This window comes from Acinonyx jubatus, chromosome B2, assembly GCF_027475565.1.
Source record: "Acinonyx jubatus isolate Ajub_Pintada_27869175 chromosome B2, VMU_Ajub_asm_v1.0, whole genome shotgun sequence".
Taxonomy (NCBI): Eukaryota; Metazoa; Chordata; class Mammalia; order Carnivora; family Felidae; genus Acinonyx; species Acinonyx jubatus.
Window position 1 is genome coordinate 54770091 of NC_069385.1, and position 20754 is coordinate 54790844.

General features: G+C 37.7%; 1 protein-coding gene across 7 annotated transcripts in view; it reads left to right on the forward strand.

Moving 5' to 3' along the window:
- PDSS2 (decaprenyl diphosphate synthase subunit 2) overlaps positions 1-20754 on the forward strand; it is a 281533-nt gene that overhangs the window by 203469 nt on the left and 57310 nt on the right. For all 7 annotated transcript variants that reach the window (XR_003419445.2, XM_053222409.1, XM_053222410.1 and 4 more), the window contains 2 exons: positions 13223-13396; positions 14602-14733. Coding sequence is in view for 6 of the 7 variants with exons in the window: in XM_053222409.1 (XP_053078384.1) it covers positions 13223-13396; positions 14602-14733 (306 nt within the window). In the remaining variant the exon portion in view is untranslated. The remainder of the gene's footprint in view (positions 1-13222; positions 13397-14601; positions 14734-20754) is intronic.

The following is a 20754-nucleotide window of genomic DNA, read 5'->3' on the forward strand; positions in this document are numbered from 1 at the left end:
CTCTGATCTGTATTATTTCTCTTCTTCTGCTGAGTTTAGGGTGTCTTTGCTGTTCTGCTTCTATTTCCTTTAGGTGTGCTGTTAGATTTTGTATTGGGGATTTTTCTTGTTTCTTGAGATAGGCCTGGATTGCAATGTATTTTCCTCTCAGGACTGCCTTCGCTGCATCCCTAAGTATTTGGATTGTTGTATTTTCATTTTCATTTGTTTCCATATATTTTTTTAATTCCTTCTCTAATTGCCTGGTTGACCTATTCATTCTTTAGTAGAGTGTTCTTTAATCTCCATGCTTTTGGAGGTTTTCCAGACTTTTTCCTGTGGTTGATTTCAAGCCTCATAGCATTGTGGTCTGAAAGTATGCATGGTATGATCTCAATTCTTGTATACTTATGAAGGGCTGTTTTGTGACCCAGTATGTGATCTATCTTGGAGAATGTTCCATGTGCACTCGAGAAGAAAGTATATTCTGTTGCTTTGGGATGCATAGTTCTAAATATATCTGTCAAGTCCATCTGATCCAATGTATCATTCAGGGCCCTTGTTTCTTTATTGACCGTGTGTCTAGATGATCTATCCATTATTGTAAATGGGGTGTTAAAGTCCCCTGCAATTACCACATTTTTATCAATAAGGTTGCTTATGTTTGTGAGTAATTGTTTTATATATTTGGGGGCTCCCGTATTTGGCACATAGACATTTATAATTGTTAGCTCTTCCTGATGGGTGGACCCTGTAATTATTATATAATGCCCTTCTTCATCTCTTGTTACAGCCTTTAATTTAAAGTCTAGTTTGTCTAAGTATGGCTACTCCAGCTTTCTTTTGACTTCCAGTAGCATGATAAATAGTTATCCATCCCCTCACTTTCAATCTGAAAATGTCCTCAGGTCTAAAATGAGTCTCTTGTAGACAGCAAATAGATGGGTCTTGTTTTTTTATCCATTCTGATACCCTATGTCTTTTGGTTGGCGCATTTGGTCCATTTACATTCATTGTTATTATAGAAAGATACAGGTTTAGACTCATTGTGATGTCTGTAGGTTTCATGCTTGTAGCGATGTCTCTGGTACTTTGTCTCACAGGATCCCCCTTAGGATCTCTTGTAGGGCTGGTTTAGTGGTGATGAATTCCTTCAGTTTTTGTTTGTTTGGGAAGACCTTTATCTCTCCTTCTATTCTAAATGACAGACTTGCTGGATAAAGGATTCTCGGCTGCATATTTTTTCTGTTCATCACATTGAAGATTTCCTGCCATTCCTTTCTGGCCTGCCAAGTTTCAGTAGAGAGATCCATCACTAGTCTTATCGGTCTCCCTTTATATGTTAGAGCACGTTTATCCCTAGCTGCTTTCAGAATTTTTTCTTTATCCTTGTATTTTGCCAGTTTCACTATGATATGTCGTGCAGAAGATAAATTCAAGTTACGTCTGAAGGGAGTTCTCTGTGCCTCTTGGATTTCAATGGAGTTTGAGCTCCATGTTGGGCATAGAGCTTCCTTTAAAAAAAAAAAAAGGTTTGGGGGGTGCCTGGGTGGATTAGTCCGTTAAGTGCCTGGCTTCAGCTCAGGTCATGATCTCACAGTTTGTGAGTTCGACCCCCATGTTGGGCCCTGTGCTGACAGCTCAGAGCCTGGAGCCTGCTTTGGATTCTGTGTCTCCCTCTCTCTCTCTGCCCCTCCCCTGTTTGCACTCTGTTTCTCTCTCTCAAAAATAAATAAACATTAAAAATATTTTTTTAAGTGTTTTCCATTTTAAGAGAAGGAGAAGGAGGAGAAGAACCTTTCTTTAAAACAACTTGGCAGAAAGTTTGTAGAGACTTTAAAATATTCCGACCCACAAATTTTAATCATAGACTCCATCTGTAGTAGCCAGCCTCCAAGATAGCTTCCAGTGGACCCACCTCCTGATACTCCTGTGTAATTCCTTTCTATACTGTCCTAGGTTGGTCTGTGTGATAAACAGCATACAGTTGATATGATGACCTGTCACTTTCAACATCAGGGAAGATTGTAAAGCTTTCTCTTGAATGTATTCTCACTGTCTCTCACTCTTTTGTATTACTTAGTCTAGGGGAAGCCAGTGGCCATGTCAGGTGAGCAGCCCTGTGGAGTGGCTGATGTGGCAAGCAATTAACAACTACTACCAAAAGCCACCTTAGTAAGTTTGGGAGTGGAGTCTCCAGCTCCTTTATATTGCTCTAGCCCCAGCTATCAGATTGAGTGTAACCTCATGACAAACCCTGCCAGCTAAGTCATTCCTGGACTCCTGACCCTCAGAAACTATAAGATAATAAATGTCTACTGTTTTAAGATGCTGTGTTGTGGGATCATTTGTTATATGGCAACAGATAACTAATACACTATCCTAAGAAAATTTCGTCCTAAAATGTTTTAGTAGTTTGCTAATGTTGGCATGTGTAGACTTCATATAGCATGAACATTTTTCATTAAGGGATGAATTCGTTGGAATGCTTTCAGCTGCAAAAAATGGAAAATCCAATTAAATAGTTACAAAAGTAAGGTAATAGATTTTACTCTAACCAAACATGCCAAGGTAGTCAGGCATCACGCAGTTAACGTGACAGCTCCATCATATCAAGGTTTACCGTCTCTCTGCTCTGCCTCCTTGTGTCCTATTCATTATCAGGCTGGTGGCAATTTGGGTGTGTCTGTCCAAGACAGAGTACATCCAGAGGAAACAGTTGCAAGTTCCAACTGGGTCTCTTTCTAGGAGCCTCCTCCTAGACTTCCCTCTGTACTGTATGTATCTCATTACCTAGAATTAGCCCACATGCCCCTTCCTAAATTAATCATTGGCAAGTGTTCCCTGAAAGGGAAATATATGCAAAATGACCTCCGAGGCGAGAGGAGCTATTAGACCAAAGAAGAAGGCAGACAAGTTCAGTTTGATGAGAAATGGCTTATTAAGGGGATTTATGGACAGAAGCATGTCTAGGGCAGCAGCAAGATACAACCCCACCTCCCTTGAGACCTATTTTTATAGCCTAGGGGCTGGAAGTACATATTAGGGAACCACCAAGAAGAGAATGTTTAAGAATAGGTATGTGTTGGGGCGCCTGGGTGGCTCAGTCAGTTAATTGTCTGACTTCCGCTCGGGTCATGATCTCGTGGCTTGTGGGTTCGAGCCCCACGTCAGGCTCTGTGCTGACAGCTCAGAGCCTGGAGCCTACTTTGGATTCTGTGTTTCCCTCTCTCTCTCTCTGCCCCTCCCACACTCATGCTCTGTTTCTCTCTCTCTCTGAAAAATAAACATTAAAAAAAAAAAATAGGTGTGTGTCATAGTCATATCTCCAGGAAAGATCAAAGGTGTTATACCCTGAGAGCATACTTAAGAGTGTGGTTATTAAAAAAAAAAAAAAAAAAAAAAAAAAGGAAAGAATGTGGGAAGAGAAGGGGGCTGTCTGTACTCAAGAAGTTCAGGTCCTAGAACCATCATCATGGCCAATTTGTCCAAAATGGCATTAGTCTGTTCACATATCAGAGCAGTGAGTACCTGAACAAAATTAGGTCTTGTTAGTAAGAAGGGAGAGGGGAGTGGATCCTGGGTGAGCAACATCTTGTCCACAGTAGGGAGCTATCTTGTTTCACTTTTTGAACAGCTCATCTTGTTCTTGCCTCTCAGTCTCCATTAGCTACCACTTTAGCTCATCTGCTCACCTACAATAGAGCACTTCACCCTTTAATGGATCTTCAGTTATTACCCCTCCTTTCTAAACTGCTTCTGAAGCAACCCATCTAAATTGCACATATAATCATATCATTTCCCGCCAAAAACAGTTTTCTAGCACCTAAATGATAAGATCCAAACCTCTAGGTCTCTTACCTTCCTGACTAGTCTCCTCCTTCTTCACCTACCTCTCCCACTGTATGCTTCAACAATATGGAACTAATATTGATGCCCCAAAGTCATCCTCTACCTAATTCCAGTTTATTATTCAGAACCTAACTCAACTCTGACTATCCCCCCACTGAAGCCTTCTTTAATCTTTCTCAACAGAAGGGTTCACTCCCTTCTCTCTACTATAAGCATAGCTCCCTTTGCACATACCCAACTACTTTCCGTTTACTGTGTTTCTCCCCTGCTGAACTTCTAATGGTCGAGAAGTAATGCCTGACTAATGTTCAAATCCACAGTGCTTGGCATGTAGTAAGCACACAGAAAAATCAGGTAACTGCATTTACTGCGCATTTGCACGGGACGCCAAACACTAGCATAGGCTGTGCATTTCAGAGCAGGCCACATTTCCCCTTGGTGCCGTCCAGTCTGACCATCTTGAAGAATTATTCAGTATTCCCTACTGCCCCTACTGTACAACCCATCTGAAGACTATCTGCTGCCCTCTAGCTGTTCAGAGCTTCCCCCTTCCCAAGGATGCCACCTGCTGAAGGATTTGTGCTGTACAATAGTCTTCCCTCCTCCATCCCTTTTCAGCTTGGTCAGCCCCATATATCTCAGCAATAAGTGACTAGCAGGGAGGGCAGGAAGGGACTACCTGGCTCTAAACCAAAGAATTCTCAATTTTTAAATTCCCTAGGAACCCTTCTCTCTAATTTCTAAATAAAGTTTTAGTAGCTTTTTATTCTATAGAAGTATTCTTTAAAAAATAGGATTCAGTTATACACATGTATCAGATCTTACTAGTTTCTCTCCCATGATGTACATAGATATAAAGCTTCCAAGATACCTACTTTACTCTTTCCCATGTGATTGGATTTTAAATCTGAGCAAATTATTTCATCCTGTTAGATGAGTCTGTTAAAATATTATATATATTTTTTCCTCCTTAGGGATTCCGGAAAAAATACTTGTGATGCCTACTGTTTCTAATCTCATTACTCATCTTATGCTCTAGACTCTTGGATTTCTCCAATGGGTATTATTACAAGACTTAATTTATAGGTTGAAAATACTTTTTTGATACACAGATAAAACATGTCATTCATTCTTAAACACAGCCTACTTTTCCAACTATAAAAGATTTTGCGTGTATTTCTTTTATGTATTAAGCAAAATAGAATCCTCTCACTGTATGTCTGAGATCTATCTCTGCCTAGTCTCTGACTAGTGTCTGATTTGGGTCAAAATACAGTCTTCAAACCTCCTTACCTTTTAAATGGGAATAATAATAGGGTTTTTGAGAGCTAACAGTGAATGTGAAAATGCCATCACTTAGCTAGTTCCCAGGAAATAACTAGATTTCATTCTCTCCCTGCTTCATTCTTATCTCTAAATTTAGAGGGTCTTTACTAAAAATTTCCTGAGCTTATTTTATTTATTTATTTATTTATTTATTTATTTATTTATTTATTTATTTATTTTTAAATAAGGCTGGTAAACTGTTTTGCCTCATGTTTAACTTCTCGAGATAGCTGAAAACAGCAACTCAAAGCAAACATTTAAAATAGTGAGATGTGGCATTAGAGGGATCTGGTCTTTCACTAAACCCAAATTTATGCCGCATTTATAAAGATAGTGGCTCAGAGTATTTATCAGAAGTAGGAAGCATGAAAAATAGGATATTTGCATTCTTTCTTTAAAGTGCTTTTATCTCGACAGATAGCCAGTGTCTGAATCTCCCCAACTCTTCTTTTCTGGTAATGTGAAAGGTGGCAGTTTGACTTGGCAAGTTCTAGTTGGGGCTTTGTCATTTTCCTGCGTCAGTTAGTGTGCTTTTGTTCTGTGGCCACGGACCAGACCTTTAATCCCAACCAGCCACTTTATAAATACACTTTGGTCTCCTGTGAATATTTATGTACCAATGTATTACTTTCATCAGGAAAGCAACTCAAAGTACACCCCCAGACAATTCAGTTAGCAGAACAGCATATTATCTCTGAGCAAAACCACCAGTGCCACTATCTCAGGCAAACATCTTCTTGCAGGCTTCAGTTTTGTGTACGTGTGTTACTGAACCTGCCTTGCTTGAGCAAAAAGGTCATGTGACAGTGAATAAGAGACCTGCATTTTTTAAATTATTGTACTTTTGTCTGACAGTCATTCGATAGGCATGTCGGCATATATTACCTTTATGGAAAAAAGGAAATCCCATCAATAGTAAATATTCATTCACTGTATCTTCCTTTTATAGATAATAAATCTTCAGTAAAAACTGCACATATGTAAGTTGATGCTATAAGAATATCTAAATCTCATTTACTCTGACTACATTCATTCATTTCACACCAATTCTATATCTCTGATGTGTGAAGATGCTGATTTGAAAGTGGTTATCAAACCAGTTTCTTGGTATTTTATAATTGTACATTTATTTTTCCTTTGTAATAGAGCATGCTCTCTTAATATATAGGTGGCAAGCTGATGGAAATGAATGGAGGGATTTGTTTCATTTGTAACCAAGTTCACAATATATAATAATTTAATGTTCATGGAATTAATATCCTGATTAACTTAGAAACAGATTAACTTATGCCCTTATTAACTTTGGTAGTAGATTTCTAGGGACTATAAATTAATTGTTTTCTTGGTTTTCTGAATTTTCTAATTTTTTTTCAGTGATCAGGTATCACTTGCATAATTTAAAATGTAGAAATAATAATAAAATGTCTTAATCACAATAAGGAAAATATAATGAGCCAAACTGAATCTTTTATTGGAAATTCTGCAAAAATTATTCTGAAATAGAATTACATTGGTTTGTCTATATATTTATATCCATATATAGATATATTTATCCATGCCATCCCTGGACTGTGAGCTTTTTGAGGACAGACTTTTTTTTTTTTTTATTTCCTTTTTTTTAGTTTATTTATTTTTTGAGAGAGAGAGTAGGGGAAGGGCAGAGAAAAAGGAAGAGAGAGAATCCCAACTAGGCTCCATACTGTCAGCACAGAGCCCCATGAGGGGCTCGAACCCACAAACCACAAGACCATGACCTAAGCTGAAATCAAGAGTCAGATGCACAACCAACTGAGCCACCCAGGCACCCCTCATAAGTTTTTTTTTTAATAACAATTTAAGTATGAGAGCAAGAAATGTAAAATATTACTCATTCATTATTTTCTTTTTTAAGAACTTTATTGAGCTGTATTTTACATATCATAAAATCAACCCATGTCGGGGCGCCTGGGTGGCGCAGTCGGTTAAGCGTCCGACTTCAGCCAGGTCACGATCTCACGGTCCATGAGTTCGAGCCCCGCGTCAGGCTCTGGGCTGATGGCTCAGAGCCTGGAGCCTGTTTCCGATTCTGTGTCTCCCTCTCTCTCTGCCCCTCCCCCGTTCATGCTCTGTCTCTCTATGTCCCAAAAATAAATAAACGTTGAAAAAAAAATTAAAAAAAAAATAAAATCACCCCATGTCTAGCCTAAAATTCAGTGATTTTTTAGAAACTGTATCAAGTTGTGCAACCATTACCATGAATCAGTTTTAGAACATTTTCACACATACCCTCATAAAGTCCCTCATACCCATTTACAGCTCCCACCCCCAGCCAAGGCAACCACTAATCCACATTTCATGTAAGTGGAGTCATACGATGTGTGGCCGTTTGTGCCTGTCTTCTGTCGCTTAGCTTCATGTTTCTGAGGTTCATCTACTACATAGCATCTGTCAGTAGTTGCTTCTCTTTTGTTGCCGAATAGCATTCTTATATGAATATATCTCTCATTTGCTTTTAAAACTTTTTAACGGGCACCTGGTGGCTCAGTCAGTTGAGCATCTGACTCTTGATTTCAGCTCAGGTCATGATCCCAGGGTCATGGGATTGAACCCCATGGCAGACGCCATGTTGAGCGTGGAGCCTGAGTAAGACTCTCTCTCTCTCCCTCCGTCCGCCCCTCTTCCCCACTCACACACTCGCTCTCTCTAAAATAAATAAGTAAATAAATAAATAAATAAATAAATATAACAATTTTTTAAAGAACATACAAATAATAAATGCAACAGACAAACATGATTCTGTTCATTTAGTGAACATTTTTTGGAGATTAAATATGGCCTAAGTGATTAAAAATATACAAAGATGCCTAAGACAGGGTCCAACCTAATCAAGAAAAGACAAATAAGCATACAATTCAGAAAGAATAAGTGCTATATTGTAGTATAAGTAAAGTAACATTAGTCTAAAGAGAAAAGTATTTGTGGGAGTACTTGGCAATGTTTCTTATAAGTGATGTTTGAATGGGATATGTTCAATTTAATAAGCAGGGGATAGGAGGAGTTGATATTCTTTTTGAAGGGAATAATATTTTTAAATTCACACAAGTGTGAAAGTGTATATTTTGTTCAAGAAACAGCAGATTGTTCTGTGTTGCTGGAATGCAGGCCTCAAGGGGATATTTTGGGTAGGAGATGGGGCTAGAAGTATTGCTTGGTACCAAAAAGGACCTTGCCTTAAATGTTATGCTGAAGTTCATCTTGATTCTGTGAGCGGCAGTAAGGCATTCAAGGAGAATTATTTCAATTCCTTGTTATTTCCAAATAGGACAGAGCAAGGTGGAAATGAGAGAAAGATACCAAAAGAAAGATAAAGATTCAGCAAATATTTTTATTGCACACCTAATGTACTACATTGAATGCTGATGATTCAGCAGAGGGCAAGACAAAGAAAGTCCTTACTTTCATGTAGCCAACATCCTAGTGAAAGGGGTAGGCAGTTAAACCAACACCTATGTGAAGAGTTGAGTAGTATCAAAGAAAAAATATTTAAAGCAGAGTAAGGAGATAGGAAATGATGGGGTGGGAGGTAGACTATTAAAGATGGGTTGAAACTTGAGCAGAGACCCCAAAGTAATGAGGAACTGAGCCCTGCAAACATCTGGGGAGAGTGCTTGACTGAAAATAGCAAGTTCAGCGGCCTCAGAAGAGCAGGCCTGCAGTGTTAGAGAAACAGCACAAAGGTCAATGTAACCTGCCTGACTTAAGTTGTAAAAGGATCACCCTGGCAGCTGGGTGAACAATAGATTGCAAACTTGTGTGTATTTCATTTCACATGTGCATGGGCTTATATGTAGAATTAATTCCCGGAAGTAGGATTTCTGGGTCACAGGGCAAATACATTTGTAATTTTCATGGATAAATTGTGAAATTTCCATCCAGTCTCCACTTCCACTAGCCATGCTCAAGACTCCTGTTTCTTCACAGCCTCACCAACACTTAGTAAAGCTTTGTAGAGGTGGGAATTTTCTTTAATAGTCAGAAGACCCAAAATCAAGGTGTTGGTAAGGTTACTTTCCTTGGGGAGGCTCTAGGAGACATCCATGTCATTGTCTTTTCTAATTTCCACCTTCATTCCTCAGCTCTTGACCCCAGCCTCCCTATTCCAGTTCGGGAGCTTAACATCTTCAACCCCTCTCTCCTCTGTCATCATATCTCCTGTCTGACCCCAGACCCTGCTGCTTTCCTCTTAGAAAGGTCCTTGTGATTACCTTATGCCCACCCGGTTAATCTGGGATAATCCCTCCATCTCAACATCCTGAATTCAGTCACACCTGCAGAATCCCTTTTGCCATGTTAAGGTAACATTTGGGAAGAGGGGGTGTGGGGGACACAGACATTATTAGCCTACCACAGGGTGATTTGCCAGTTGTCTGTGATAGAAAATGCAAATACTGGGGCTCCTGGGTGGTTCAGTCGGTTGGGCGTCTGACTTCGGCTCAGGTCATGATCTCAAGGTTTGTGAGTTTGAGCCCCACTTCGAGCTCTGTGCTGAAAGCTCAGAGCCTGGAGCCTGCTTCGGATTCTGTGTCTCCCCCTCTCTCTGCCCCTCCCCTGTTCATGCTCTGTCTCTCTCTATCTCTCCATAATGAATAAACGTTAAAAAAAAAAATTTTTTTTTAAGAAAATGCAAATACTTTGGGGCCCCTGGGTGGCTCAGTCTGTTAAGCATATGACTCTTGGTTTTAGCTCAGGTCATGATCTCCCGATTTGTGAGGTCTAGGCCCAAGTTGGGCTCTGTGCTGACAACACAGATCCTGCTTGGTATTCTCTCTCTCGCTCCCTCCCTCCCTCCCTCCCTGCCTCCCTCCCCACACACATGTGTTCTCTCTGTCTCAAAATAAATGAACTTTAAAAAAATTTTTTTCATCTTTTAAAAAAAAGGAAATGCAAATACTTTTCCTCCTTGTCCTTTGTCTTCTAACATTGCTTACGGTTTTGTGGTTGTTTTGGTTTTGCTTTTGCCATTTGGAGTTTATCCTGATAAATGGTGTAAATGCAAATATGTCTATTGTTTGTTTGTTTGTTTCCAGATAGCTATTTGGTTGTAGCAGCACCATTTACTGAAAAGTCCAACTTTTCCTACAAGTTAGTAAATGTTTGTATATAGTTTGATTTCTGGACTTTCTTTTTGGTTCAATTGTCTTTCTGTCTAAAAAGTACACATTCTTTTAAATTACTAAGGCTTTATAGTATAATACGTGATATCTTTATAGTTATAATATCTGGTAGGGCTGGACATCTATCGGTGTCCCCATCTACCCCCCCACCCTCCCCCAACCATACACATGGCTATTATTGTTCATGGTTTTCCTGCCTACTTTTATTATGTTTGTTCCATGTGAACTTTAGAGTCAGCTTCCCTGGTTTCAGGAGGAAAGAAAGGTCTTTTTAGTTTAATTGGAGTAAACTTTATGAGGTTGGACTGTACCGTCTTTAAATATGATATGTTTTTATATTCTTTAAGGTAACTTGTGTTCCTTCACTAGTATTTTAGCAATTCATTCGTATCAGTTTTTCACATTTCTGAGTTTATCCCCAGCTCTTTAATCTTTCTTTTCATTGGATATAATGGAAGAAAAGATCCTATTTATAATACTTTGTGATTACTTTTTATGCATGAAAGTTATGGTTAATACATTTATCCTATTAACTATAAGTTTTGTGTGTATATATACGTATGTGTGTGTATATATATATGCTGCTACTTTATTGAATTAACTTCTTGTTTATAGTAGTTTGTAGTTGAGTCTCCTAGTTTTTCCCAGTATACAATTACATTGTCTTCAAACAGCGATAGTTAAAAGCTTCCTTTCTAATATTTATCCATCTCTTCTTTTCTTGCCTCTTCCTTTACACTGTTAAATAACAGTGGTGTGCATCTCTCTTATTCCTGACTTTATTAGGAAAGACTCATGTTCCTTCATAAAGTATTTGCAGACTTTGGGGCTGACACACATACACACACATATGCACACATCATATTAAAGAAATATACATCTGTTCCTCTTTTATTTAGGTTTTTTTTCCCATCAAGAATAGGAGTTGAATTTTGTCAAATGTTTGTATGGAGAGATAATATGATTTCTATCTTCAGTTTATTAATATGGTATGTTAACTTTGCACATTTAAAAATACATTCTCAAATTTCCAAAATTAAATATGTTGTGATTCATACCTAATGTTTTATAATGCGCTTTATTCACTGTTTCTCCCTTGGATGGCCTTTTTTATTATTACACAATGTTATGTTGCACATTTGTAACTCTTGCCACAAGTGGAACTTTCTCTTTGTTTAAAGGCACAATAAATAAAATAAAGCTGACAATTTGATCTGACCAGTGAGTGGAAGGTTCCCCTCTGGATCTGAGCTGACCTTTTCATGATCCCATTTTCTTATTATTTTTTATATTTGTCCTCAAATAATGATGGAAAGAGAAGGATTATGGTATGGGTGGCAGGAAGTAAAGTGTTTTAGTTAATCCTTCTGAATGGGTTCTAGTTAGTTTGAAGTTTCAAAGAAATACCATAAATGAACATTGTTTTATATACTTTGTTCATCATTTTTGTCCTCAGAGAGCCCACTGCCTAGAGCAGCCCCATCCAGTAGGGCAGCCGCTAGCTCCTTGTACCTGCTGAGTACTTGAGACGTGGCTAGTGATGTGTTGTAAGTGTAAAATACACACTGGTTTTGAAAATTTAGCATAAAAAATATAAAATATCTCAATAATTTAAAAACATTTTTTTAAAGTGTTTACTTATTTTTGAGAGAGACAGGGTGTGAGCAGGGGAGGGGCAGAGAGAGAGGGAGACACAGAATCTGAAGCAAGCTCCAATCTCTGAGCTGTCAGCACGGAGTCTGACACAGGGCTTGAACCCACAGACTGTTAGATCATGACCTAAGCCAAAGTCAGACACTTAACCAACTGAGCCACACAGGTGCTGCTATAATATCTCAATAATTTTATATGTTGAAATAATATTTTGGATATATTAGGATAGATAAAATGTCAGTAAGATTAATTTCACCTATTTCTTTTCACTTTTTAATGTAACTACTAGCAAATTTTATTTTATTTTACCCTTTTTAAAAGTTTATTTATTTTAAGAAAGAGAGTGTGTGCATATGCACACACTTGCAAGTGGGGTATGGATAGAGAGAAAGAGAGGGAGAGAGAGAGAGAGAGAGAGAGAGAGAGAGGGAGGGAGGGAGGGAGGGAGGATCCCAAGCAGGCTCCACACCCAGCACAGAGCCTGATGCAGGGCCAATCCCACAAACCATGAGATCATGACTTGAGCTAAAATCAAGAGCTGAACACCCAAAATGAGCCACCTAGGCTCCCCACTACTAGCTAATCTTAAATTACATATGCAGCTTACATTATATTTTTAATGGACATCACTGGTCTAGAGGTAGTAGGTATGTGTGAACTTATAAATACTACAATGGTTTTCATAATTTAAAAAGATGAAAGTAAATAAACTACACTTATATATACTCCCTTTTCTCCTTGTTTCTCCTTATAGGAATAAACTTGGATGATAATATAATCTAATCATACTCCTTTACAATGGGTTACCTCCTCTGTGATTTTTTTTATTGAACTGTTTCTAAGAGAATGCAGTTTCCTCATTACGCCCTTGACATTTCCACATAAGTTAAAGGTAACAGGCATCTTGTGTTTTGGCATACCAGCACTCAAGAGCTCACGTGAATATAGAAGGGAGTTAGTTTGGAGGTCCAAGTTTCTAACTTTTCTTTATCCTACATAAATTGTAATAGAAGTTTCCTAGTTCAAAATAAAATTTGCTTCTGCATTTCTTTCATCTTTCCCGCCATTACCCCAAAACAACAGTTCCCACCCCTTAGTTCTCTGTAGGTAGAGCCAACGTTCTGCATCTTTTAGTTCTGTCTTGTGGCAATAGCCTGAGTGTTTTGAGGACTTCATTTCTTAACTCTTATATTCTTCAAAAACCAAAACAATTACTCCTAAAACATTTTTTAAAATCCTGGCTTTGTCGCATTTTTTAGGAAAATCATATCACAGAAGATATTGGAATATCAACTTGGAAGGAACAGACTTTTCTCTCCCATGGTGCCTTATTAGCAAAGAGCTGCCAGGCTGCAATGGAATTAGCAAAGCATGATGCTGACGTTCAGGATATGGCATTTCAGTATGGGAAGCACATGGCCATGAGTCATAAGGTATTTGCACATTTTTTCTTTTTTCAGTGCTTAAATAGCTAAAATGATACATAAGAAACCTCCTGCCATTTAATAAGCTGCTTTTATATCTCAAAAAAAAAATGTTTATTGTGTGTTTAAAATCTGTCAGTCATAGATGGTGATTGTTATGTAATATAAACAGTGTGAGTGGTGAGTACTGTGTAATTTTGATAGAAAGCTACAGCTGACTTAAACCATATTTGTGATGTTTGTCTTTTCTTACCACCTGAAAGGGTTCTTGAGAGAACTCTTACAAATTATTAAATAACCTGTAATGTTGCCCTTTACAGAATGAGAGATCATTTGCGTTTTTGTTACAGTTCCCTTAAAGTTCCCTTATGTAAAACAAATTGTGGAAATTTAATGAAATTTAAAAATATACTGAGTAAAATCGAAAGCCTTAATTCTAATACTTGGTCCTTTTGAATGGGCATACTGAAATATAAAAAGTCTTGAGGTTAGCTGTTATATTGTTGCCTCTGTACATATGTAACTTAAAGATTCCATTTAATATATATTTCTTAGATGTTACTTAAATAGCTCATAAGAGAGGAGAAAATAGATATATACGTTATATATATACATGCATGTATATATATATATGTATGTAATATCTCCAGATGAGTTTTTATATATTTTATTAAATCTTAAATTTTATTAAACAATTATGTTCATTAAAACTTTATTTAAATTCTTGTTTTTTGGGGCGCCTGGGTGGCTCAGTCAGTTAAGTGTTTGACTTCAGCTCAGGTCACGATCTCACAGTCCGTGAGTTCGAGTCCCGCGTCGCTCTCTGGGCTGATGGCTCAGAGCCTGGAGCCTGCTTCCGATTCTGTGTCTCCCTCTCTCTCTGCCCCTCCCCCATTCATGCTCTGTTTCTCTCTGTCTCAAAAATAAATAAAAACGTTAAAAAAATTCAAAAAAAATTCTTGTTTTTAATTTAAAGAGTAAAAGCAAAGTCTGCTGCCAAATAGAAAAGGAATATGTCAGGAAAAAATTATCTTAAAGAATTTTAAAGATTTCTGTTAATCATATGAACTGTTCTTTTGCTTAGTAAAGTTCATCTAAAAGCTGTATTCCTTAAGCTTCATTTTCCCTGCATTAACTGGTGCTTTCTGAAAGGACTAAAACATAGTAGTGTGTATGCATCTTACTGATTTAACTCTTTTGACTACTCCTCCTAGATAAATTCTGACCTCCAGCCTTTTATTAAGGAAAAGACCAGTGACTCCATAACTTTTAATCTCAACTCAGCTCCTGTGGTCTTACATCAGGAGTTTCTTGGAAGAGACTTGTGGATTAAGCAGATCAGAGAGGTAAAATGAAATTATTCCTATTTTGGGCATCAGTAGAGTAGTATTTAGTTGATTTTAGAATATAATTCATATTTCATGATGATCTAAGATTATAGAACAGCCATATAAGAGCATTTTCATATAACAGGTAAAATTCTTTATAATCCACATTTTTAAAAGGCAAATGTTAGTTAAAACTTAGAGATTGAACTGCTGTTATTATCTGAGTTCTTAGAATACTGCAACACAAAACTAGTGCCTGTGGTGGATGCTAATTAACTCAGATAATTTTTTTTTTCTAAAGGCTTTCAAAAATTGGGCTATGGTAATAGCACCACCCTTTAACTGACGGCAATTTCCCATCTGCAGACTCTAGCACAAGCTGCAGAATTCCAGAAGCTCCGTCTGTCAGCTCATTGGGTTATTTTAAAACAAACTTGGACCCTGAATACTCAAATTCTGAGGTATTACCAAAGGAAAAAAAAAAAGCATGGTGAAGTGGGAGGGATACAGAGGCTTAAATTGGGTGAATTTCTTACTTTTTTGCAGGAAAGAAGGTATAAAAGATGAAAGGGAACTTTTTTGCTTTTCTTTTAATCCAGAAACTCTGGAATGATAAATTCTTGCCTTTTTACCCAAAGCCTCATTGAATTTATTTAACTTTGTGGTTCTAATCGATTGGGTTAATGGAAGACAAGAGAAAGTAGGCAGAGCTGAGGGCAGGGACAGCTGCCATACTTAAAGCAAAGAGAGCCTAAGTCATCTGCATTTGGAATGGTAAGATTTTCCCTCTCTTAACCCTCTTCCCTCACTGGCTTTCAAAATGCCATCAGCCAGCTTCACATCCCTCATATTCACCTGATAGAAGATGAGAGGATTCCTCTTTGGGCAAGAAAATATAAAAATATGAAAGCAGAATTTTTATAAATTAGAAGAACAGAAGATACAAATGAGAAAATCTCCCAGAAAGTTGAACAGAAAGTCAATAGAAGATAGAAAAGATGAGAAAATTTTGAGAACCAATTCAACAGATCCTATATACTCTTAGGAGTCCCAAAGAGAGAAAACTGAAAATGGAGTTAAGTAAATTAACAGCAACAAAAACTTGTAAAGAGAGGTGCCTGGGCGGCTTAGTCAGGCGTTCAACTCTTGGTTTTGGCTCAGGTCATGGTCTCACAGTTCGTGGGTTGAAACCCTGTGTCGGGCTCTGCGCTGGCAGTGCAGCCTGCTTGGGATTCTTTCTCTCTCCCTGTCTCTCTCTCTAAAAATAAATAAACTTAAAAAAAAAATTGCAAAGAAAAGAAAAATCCTGAGAATTGAAGGACCTAAATTTCCAAGTTGAAATGGGGCTCTAAATAATCACATCATTATCACATCTTGAAACAATGGGGATAAAAAGAGATCCTAATACTTCCAGGAAGAGAAAGAAAAACCTACATACAAAGGATCGAGACTCAGAAAGGCCTCTCAGTAGTGGCATTGAAAGATTCAGGACAATGGACTAACATCTTCAACATTCAAAGAGAAAATTGTTGCCAACTTAGACTTTTGTGACTGTCACATTATCAAGTGTGATGTTAAATAAAGACAATTTAAAACGGAAACACAAGGTCTCAAAAAACTGACTTCCCAGGCATCTTTTCTCAAGGGATGTATTTCAGGTGCTGTGTTTTATTAAGACAAAGAAGTAACCAAGAGAGAGAAAGACATGGAATCTAGGAACTAGGGGATCAGACATAGGCATGAGGCAGTGGGAATTCCAGGGATAGCATGAAAGGAAGCATAATAAACAATAATAATGCCAACAATAAGAGCACTTACGATGTGTCAGGCACTCTTCTAATGAGGAAACTGAGGCACAGAGAAATTAGCTTGTGCAGAATCACACAGCTAGCAAGCAGTAGAGCCAGGATTTAAACCCAGGCAGCCTGGCTCCAGGGCCCACATCCTTAAGTTATAAGTAACATGCTACACTCTCTCATCCAAGCAAGTCCTAGGCTGATGGCTATGTATCCAGTCCAGATTGGGACAAGAGGACAGAGATCTCCAGGAGAAATTTCTTTAAGGAAATCAGTGGAACTAATATACTTGACAATATTGAGAATTTAAAGACAAATTAATGATGGATGCATAGAAAACTAAGTGTTCCAGTTACTGTTGCTGCATAACAAATTACCCCCAAAACTTAGCTGCTTAAAATAACCATGTGATTATGTTCATTTTTATTAAACATTTTGTGAGTCAGGAAGTTGGACAGAGCACAGAGATGACTGCTCCATGACACGTGGGGCCTCAACTGAAATGACCCAGATGCTGGAGATGACTCAGCAGTGCTGGGCACTGGAATCATCTAGAGACTCAACTCATGCCAGGCTGCTAGACTGGGATGTCAGACTATATTACTGACCAACCAGAGTGCATACACGTGGTTCCTCCATTTAGCTTGGCTTCCTTGCAACATGGCAGCTTGAGAATAGTCAGAGTTCTTACTTGCCAGTTCGGAGCTCCAAACACAAGTGTTCCAGCAAACAAGGCAGAGATTGCATCTTCTTTTATGACCAGCCTCGGAAGTCACACACACAGTCATTTACGTAGTCTCTTAAAAATTTTATATAGTTTGTTATAGTAATTCCACTTCTAATAATCTTTCCTCAAAAAATATCAGATGTGAACAAAGACTTACATATTAGAATATGCACTAAAATTCTAATTCTAAAAGGAAAAAAGTGAAAGTTGATTCATTTAAAAATAGTAAAAAGAATTAAATGAAGTATAGTACAATGAGTATCCTACAACTATTCAATATTGTATTACTGGGGTGTATTTGTGTGTTTTTTGACAGCTGAACCAAAAATATATATACAGATGGTGTTAGTAGCTCTAATTGGGTTACATTAGAATACATTGCAGATTTACATTTTGGTTGAAAAGATCCAGCTAAACATGTTGAATGGAAGCTACCAACTCTCCCTGGGCTATTTACATATATTCATATATATATATATATATATATATATATATATATATATATATATATATATATATATATGTAGCAGAGATCTGAATTTTAAAGAAGCTTCACAGAAGAGAGACATATTTAACTTTTAGTTTCTTTGCAAGCATACAAAGTCGTAAATGTAGACAACATGAGAATCCAGGATTTCCTAAACAGCTGGTGAAATACTCCCAAATCATTATCTCCAACTTGACTTTACATTTTCAAAGGGATATCCTTTCCAAATAGCCAGTGCCTTAGCCAGTAACTCAAATAAATAAAATATATCTTGTCCAGAGGTCAGTAAATCCTGCCAGGATGATGGCTGTGAGTAGGTGACATCCTGTTCTTCAGCCTAGGTTCCCTGTGATGCTATCTAGATCTTCATCCTTCAAGAAAGACTGGCAGTCTATTGCCCACCTCAAGGACCTGCCAGGCTGCTGTGGTTTGCTCCAAGTGACTTCAGACCCTTCTCCATGTTCGAGTTATGTACAGGATCACTGGTGAAGAGATTAATTCATCTGAAACAAATTAGAAATAAGTTAGTTTTTGTCATGCAAGGGGATACATTCCTCAGATTAAAGACTCCTTGGTTGAGTTTATTTTAATCTTCTAAATTATAATATTCATGTTTATATAAAGCTCTATAAGATAATAATCTTGTTCTGTGAATGCCTCCTACACAGAGTTAGGGGACAAAATTAGCATAATATTCAAGAGAGACATTCTATCCTAAATCTCAAGGAGGTTGCTTATTAATCCTGAAATTAGTTCTAGTACTCTCTTCACAGTTTTTCATGATTATTTGCCTCCACTGCATTTTTTGTGATCCTTTCCTCCCCAGGTTTTTTTGTTTTTTTTAATTTTTTTAACCTTTATTCATTTTTGAGAGACAGAGTGTGAGTCGGGGAGGGGCAGAGAAAGAGGGAGACACAGAATCTGAAGCAGGCTCCAGGCTCCAAAGCAGGGCTTGAACTCACTGATGGCGAGATCATGACCTGAGCCGAAGCCAAACACTTTACCAACTAAGCCACCCAGGGGCCCCTCCTCCCCAAGTTTTGAATTTTATTTCAAGATCCCTAAGGATAACAGTGAATTCATCTGCCATAGTGAATTACTTGAAATAGTCATCCAGTTAGTATTTGTCAAAAAGTATGTGTGGTATGGTCTTCACAGAGTTAGGCTATTTGATGGCAGCCCTGTATTGTTAAATAGAAAAAGTCAAGTTGGTATAGCAGAAATGGCCCATAGGTGAAGGTTTTGGAAGACCTGGATTCTAATTTGGACTCTGCTAGCATCTGTATAAACTTAATCACATTCTTTCATGTCCTTATTATTATTTAATGTCAAAGGATGCTGTTGAACTAGATCATTCCTGAGGTCCCTTTCAGCTCTCAAATAAATCTAAGAAATAGGTCTCTTAGGCAAGAGATGCATTATAAGAAAAATATTAATCTCTATTAGAAGCTTAATACTAGTTTTGACACTGAGAAATAGAAAAGTCTTGCTCCCAATGATGGAAGTCACCTATGATTTCTTAACAGCACATGTAAAATTACTTCCCTGCTGTACTCAAACAGGTTTGTGTCCCATCTACCCTTTTGATTTCCTGCTTGGGGAGAGTGAGAATTAATGACTAGACAGAGAAGTGAAGAAGAGATCACATACCCCTTAGTGCCCATTCAATATCATTGTAAAGCCAAGAAGAAGAAACTTCTGGAATTTTTTGTATCAGGCCCTGCTACCTCCTCTTCAACTCCCAAAGTCTTAAGATTAGGTAGCTGTCATCCATCACACCCATAGGCAGACAGGTGCACACACACACACACACACACACACACACACACACATACACACACACCACGCACACATACCCTTTTATAAGAGGCGGTTAAAAGCACCAGGCCAGATCTGAAACGGCTGAAAAATATTTGTTGAGCAATGTTTCCATACTAAATTCTACCTTAATTTTAAATTTAAATTTATAGCTGCTGAAAAATAATGATCAGGTAAAAATACTGAGTGAATGGGTGATTCACCCTAGGGAGGTGAAGTCATTACTCAGTTATCATTTTGATCCCTAATAAAAGAAAGTAGAACCCTTCAGAGCACAACAGAGCTCTGACTCTCTGGGGGAGTCCAGAGGCCATTGCAGGTCAGCAAGCTTTATTTTTAATGATCTTTCTAGTTTTCTGCTGCCATTATAAGACACTGAAGAGATAGGAATTATGATTATATTTTCCTGGCTATTTCTGAAAGTACTGAAATGTCACTTAGGCTTGTGACATTCTGACACTGTCATAACCAGCCATAAACTATTTAAGTGAACTACATTTTACCAATGCTAAGCTATAACTCACTTATCTGTAGGTATCCTACTAGTACTACTTATTCAAAATGTGAAACAAAAATTGCTAGTCAAGGCTGGTGTACATGAACATAACACATGTATATTCTTAAACAAAAGAGACAATGCACATTCAGAGACTCTTCCTTAATGCTACCTGATATTCTCTAATTGCTTAACTTACTTTGAGTTGTTTCAAAAGGAATAATAATGACATCCTCTACTGCAGAGGGTGTACAATGTAGGCATTTGAAAGGACTGTATATGAGACCACAAAGACTCTGCAATGGCTCTAGATATCTCCTGAATTACAATATGTCTTAAGTTTTTCTGCTAGACTTCAGGAAAAACAAAGGGCTTGACTACAGGAGATACATCAGTATGTTGCCTAAAGGTCTATTGCCTTATAAAGAGGAGATAAGAAAAAACATACAAATAGTTTGTGTAATGATGGGAATAGTGTAGTATCGTCATTTAGAGAGCACAGAGGAAAGTCAAGAAAGGATTTGTAAAATAAGTGATCTCTGAGAGGGTCCTTGAAGAAGATCTTAACAGCAAAGGTGGGAATGAGAGGCTTTCTAGGCAACAGAAGCCATAAAAAAGAGATGTAGATAGGCAAGTGCATTGTATTCAAAGAAATAAAAGTATTATAGTTTGGCTTAAATGTGAAAAATATAAGATAGTAAGAGATAGGCAAAGA